Here is a 5,052-nt window from a genome sequence, read left to right on the forward strand (position 1 = left end):
GCACTGATCCGTCTGTCAATCTCTCACTCCATTCCTCCCTCACTCATGAGCAAGACCCAATGCAAGCTGGAGGTTATGGCTCAGTGAATCCAACAGGACCACATCATCTGCAAAAAGCTACAATGCCATCCTGAGCCCACCCTCTACCCCTTGGATACGCCTAGAAATTTTGTCCATAAAAGTCATGAACAGAATCATTGACAAAGGGCAGCCCTGGTGGAAACCAACACCCACCAGGAACAAGTCTGACTTATTGCTGACAATGCGAACTAAGCTCTTACTTTGGTTACACAGGGCCCGAATGGCCTTTAGCAGCAGGCCTGGTACCCCATACTCCTGAAGCACCATCCCACAGGACACCTCAAGGGGCATAGTTGTATGCCTTTTCTTATTCCACAAAGCACATGTAGATTGGTTGGGCAAACTCCCATGCACCATCGTCTTTATGAAGGTAAAGAGCTGGTCCAGTGTTCCACAACCAGAAAGAAAACCACATTGTTCCTCCTGAATCCGAGGTTTGACTAACGGACAGACTCTCCTCTCGAGCACCTTGGTATAGCCCTTCCCAGCGAAGCTGAGGACTGAATTGTCCACAGTTGGAACACACCCTCCAGTACCCCTTCATAATAAAGAGAACCAACACCCCAGTCTGCCATTTCAGAGGCACTGTCCCATCCTCCATGCAATGTTGAAAAGCCATGTCAACCAAGACAACCCCACTATATCCAGAGCCTTCAGGAACTCTGTGCGGATCTCATCCACCCCCAAGGCCCTGCCACTGATGATTTTTTTAACCACATCAGTGACCTCAGCCCTAGTGATGGGAGAATCACCTCCGAGTCCTCATACTCTGCTTCCTCTGTGGAAGGTATGTCAATGGGATTCAGGAGATATTTGAAGTATTCCTCCCACCACTGTAGAAGGAAAGTAACTTTGTCAATTATACAAATATTTATGGACCTCCTTCGTCTTTTGGCTGCTCCCATTAGGGGTCGCTATAGCGGATCATCGTGATCCGCATATTTGATTTGGCATAGGTTTTTACACCGGATGCTCTTCCTGATGCAACCCTCCGCAAGCTATCCAGGCTAGGGAATGGCACTAAGCAGGGGTTAAATTGGGCCGGGGCTCTCCGGGGCTGAGCCCCGGCACATAAGCTCGGAGCGGATGGCATATGATCACGCACACATCAAAAGCAACAAACCCTTTTCATGATTTTCAGTTCTGAATAATTAAATATCGTTTTATTAATCAATAAACCCATGACTTTTATGAGATAGATCATAGTTTTCCTGATAACAAGACGACCTGTCAAAGCTATTTAGAACAGAACTTGCGATCAGAGATTCTGGTTTCTGGAACACTGCGTGGGTTGCCAATTCCGCTTTTTATAAGCGACTTTGGGTTTCTTTTTTTGTGAGCTCGCTTTAAAAAAAAATCAGAAGTCGTGGTTTGCGGGTTTTTGGGCTTGTGTTTCAGCGTTGTGACTTGTTTATAATTTTCTCCGTACACCGTCTCCCCTTTTACCTGCATACGATCCTAATCCATCAGAGGTGCTTGAACGAACTGTCTGTGCATTTGGCGAGTTCAATTTCCATAGTCCCCAGTTATCGACAGAAATTAGCCAGGGGGAAGGGGGAGATGTCAGTTAAAGTTAGCTACTGAGATTGACCAAAAGTTGAGCCTAAACATACATAAGATGAGCATATTATAGCAGCAAAATAGAAGCACAATCATTTGAATGCAGCAAAACTTTTGCTGCATTCAAATGATTGTGCTTCTATTTTGCTGCTATAATATGCTCATCTTATGTATGTTCTAGACAATACAAAAAGCACCACATGCCAAATAAATAATTGAATACATAATAATAACAATAATAATAAATGCTTCCAATGTTATAGTGTTGTTTGTATTTGGTTGCATTCACTGCATGAATATATTTGATTGACAATTTGACTGACAGTGTTTTGGCATATTTAACATTTATCCTCCAAAATAAATCAACTGTTTTGGTTTAAGATTGTGCAAGCCTTCAAATTTTCTCACTGAACATTTCTCCTTCACATTTTTCACCTGTAGGCATGTGACAAGATTTAACATGATATTGCTCAACCTACCTCTGTAAAGTCAGCTAACAACTTATTAAAATGCACCAGAATTCAGCAAATAACATGTATGATAATAAAAAACTTCTGGGGGAGGACCCCCAGACCCCCCACTAATCATTTCCTTCAAACCAATGTACAACAACCTGTACAATCTGTTACATTGGCCAACCAATCTACATTCAAACTGCCATAATGTGTAGGGGGGCACTACAAGACACACATAGGCCTACAACACACAGATAAGGTGTATATCTCTGTGCAATATGATATGGTTATCAAATTAGAGGGTTATTTTCCAAAAAGTATATTGGGGCAGGGCGGCGGGGGCAGGGGCGGGTACGAGGCAGAGCCCCCCCCACATAACCAATCCCAATTTAACCCCTGGCACTAAGTATGCGCTGGCTTGTGCAATGACAGTGGCTGGGTATTTTTACCGAATCCGCATGTCTTTGAACTGTGGGGGAAACCAGAGCACCCAGAGGAAACCAACGCAGACATGGGGAGAACATGCAAACTCCATACAGAAAGGCCCCCGTCAGCCACTGGGCTCGAACCCAGAACCTTCTTGCTGTGAGGTGTCAGTGCTAACCACTACACCACCATGCCACCCACCAGCTACACTGGCTACTGGGTCTGTCCCGGATCAAATTTAAAATCTTGCTCGTCTCTTTCAAATTCCTGAATAATCTTGCTCTGATCTACCTTAGGGAACTACTGACTCCCTACACACCCTCTCGTTACATTACGTTACATTACATTAATGGCATTTAGCAGATGCTCTTATCCAGAGCGTTGTACAACATACCCAGAGCAGCCTGGGGAGCAGTTGGGGGTTAGGTGCCTTGCGCAAGGGTAATTCAGCCATTCCTGCTGGTCCAGGGAATTGAACCAGCAAACTTTTGGTCACAAAGCTGCTTCTCTAATCATTAGGTCATGACTCCCTCTTGCTCACTAAGGTCTTCTAGCAACAACCTACTTGCTGTCCCACGCACCAGACTTTCCACCATGGGGGGCAGGTCCTTCAGTCTCATTGTACCCAAACTCTGGAATTCTCTTCCTCAGTCTTTCATCTCTCCATGACTGCTCTTCTTCGTCTACTTTCAAATCTCAATTGAAGACTTTTCTCTTCCATGAATATTTCTCTTCCTCTCTTACTGCTTCGTCTTTTTGTCTCCTTGGAAAGTGACCTTGGAATATTGAAAGGCACTATGGACATTGAACTTCTCTCATCTCATCTCATTATCTGTAGCCGCTTTATCCTGTTCAACAGGGTCACAGGCAAGCTGGAGCCTATCCCAGCTGACTACGGGCGAAAGGTGGGGTACACCCTGGACAAGTCGCCAGGTCATCACAGGGCTGACACATAGACACAGACAACCATTCACACTCACATTCACACCTACGCTCAATTTAGAGTCACCAGTTAACCTAACCTGCATGTCTTTGGACTGTGGGGGAAACCGGAGCACCCGGAGGAAACCCACGCGGACACGGGGAGAACATGCAAACTCCGCACAGAAAGGCCCTCACCGGCCACGGGGCTCGAACCCGGACCTTCTTGCTGTGAGGCGACAGCACTAACCACTACACCACCGTGCCACCCCGACATTGAACTTCATCTCATCTCATCTCATTATCTCTAGCCGCTTTATCCTTCTACAGGGTCGCAGGCAAGCTGGAGCCTATCCCAGCTGACTACGGGCGAAAGGTGGGGTACACCCTGGACAAGTCGCCAGGTCATCACAGGGCTGACACATAGACACAGACAACCATTCACACTCACATTCACACCTACGCTCAATTTAGAGTCACCAGTTAACCTAACCTGCATGTCTTTGGACTGTGGGGGAAACCGGAGCACCCGGAGGAAACCCACGCGGACACGGGGAGAACATGCAAACTCCGCACAGAAAGGCCCTCGCCGGCCACGGGGCTCGAACCCAGGACCTTCTTGCTGTGAGGCGACAGCGCTAACCACTACACCACCGTGCCACCCCGACATTGAACTTATTATTCTTATTATTATACCCATGACGTTTTCTAACAAATTTAGATTGTTTCCCAAAATATAAACAAACTAGTCAACTAATTCAAATCACAGTGACTCAGTCCAGGCAGTTACTAAGGATGAATGAATGTGTGGTGTAAATCCAGAGTTTACGTGCACATTCATGAACAAGTTTTTTCTTTGTTCTGCAAGCTCCATATCCCACTCAAGAGACTTTTTGAACCTTAAAAAGAAGAAAAAAAAACTAATAGTGTGTGTCCTATTTGTTTAGAACAGATAATTTGTTAATTCTGAATAATATATTCAAATTTGTTTACAAACTTAGCAAACAAACACGCACGTGCCACAAGTACCTCATTATAGTCAACATCATTTTGTCCAAATGCACACACACACACACACACACACACACACACACACACACACACACACACACACACACACACACACACACACATTCATCAGGCTTAATTCTCTCTAATGGCAGTGCACATATAAGCATATATCCAGTATGTCCTCCAGATGTCCCAGACACACTCGATCACCCCATCAACTTTCGAAATAACCAGTGCAAAAATAAACACACCCCACGTATACTAACCCTCATACCCACACCAGAATATGAACTCTTACCAAGCAAGTGCTGAGAGATCCCTGGAACTAAGTTCAGAGATGTGCCCGACTTCATTCGTGCCATCCTGCTCGTGTGTATGTCCTGGGTGTCCCAGGTCCATGGACAGGAGTGGATACCTGAACCTGGACCTTGTCTTCCACTTCGTGCTCTTCTCCTAGCTCCAAAAATGACCGTCAACTCTTGACCTCTTCAGTGAGAACTAGCCAGTTTTTCCACAGAGGAGACTGTGCTATGGTGCTTTTGTGTGAATGTAAGTGGAACGCTGCTCTCTCTCTCTCTCTCTCTCTCCCTCCCACACT

General features: G+C 45.6%; 1 protein-coding gene across 1 annotated transcript in view; it reads right to left on the minus strand.

The window, feature by feature from the left end:
* syne1a (spectrin repeat containing, nuclear envelope 1a) overlaps positions 1-4,816 on the minus strand; it is a 491,960-nt gene extending 487,144 nt beyond the window's left edge. The window contains 1 exon segment of the mRNA XM_060915606.1: positions 4,753-4,816. Within this exon segment, the coding sequence (XP_060771589.1) occupies positions 4,753-4,816 (64 nt within the window).
* Positions 4,817-5,052: the final 236 nt, after the last annotated feature.

Source organism: Neoarius graeffei, chromosome 3 (genome assembly GCF_027579695.1).
Source record: "Neoarius graeffei isolate fNeoGra1 chromosome 3, fNeoGra1.pri, whole genome shotgun sequence".
Classification (NCBI taxonomy): Eukaryota; Metazoa; Chordata; class Actinopteri; order Siluriformes; family Ariidae; genus Neoarius; species Neoarius graeffei.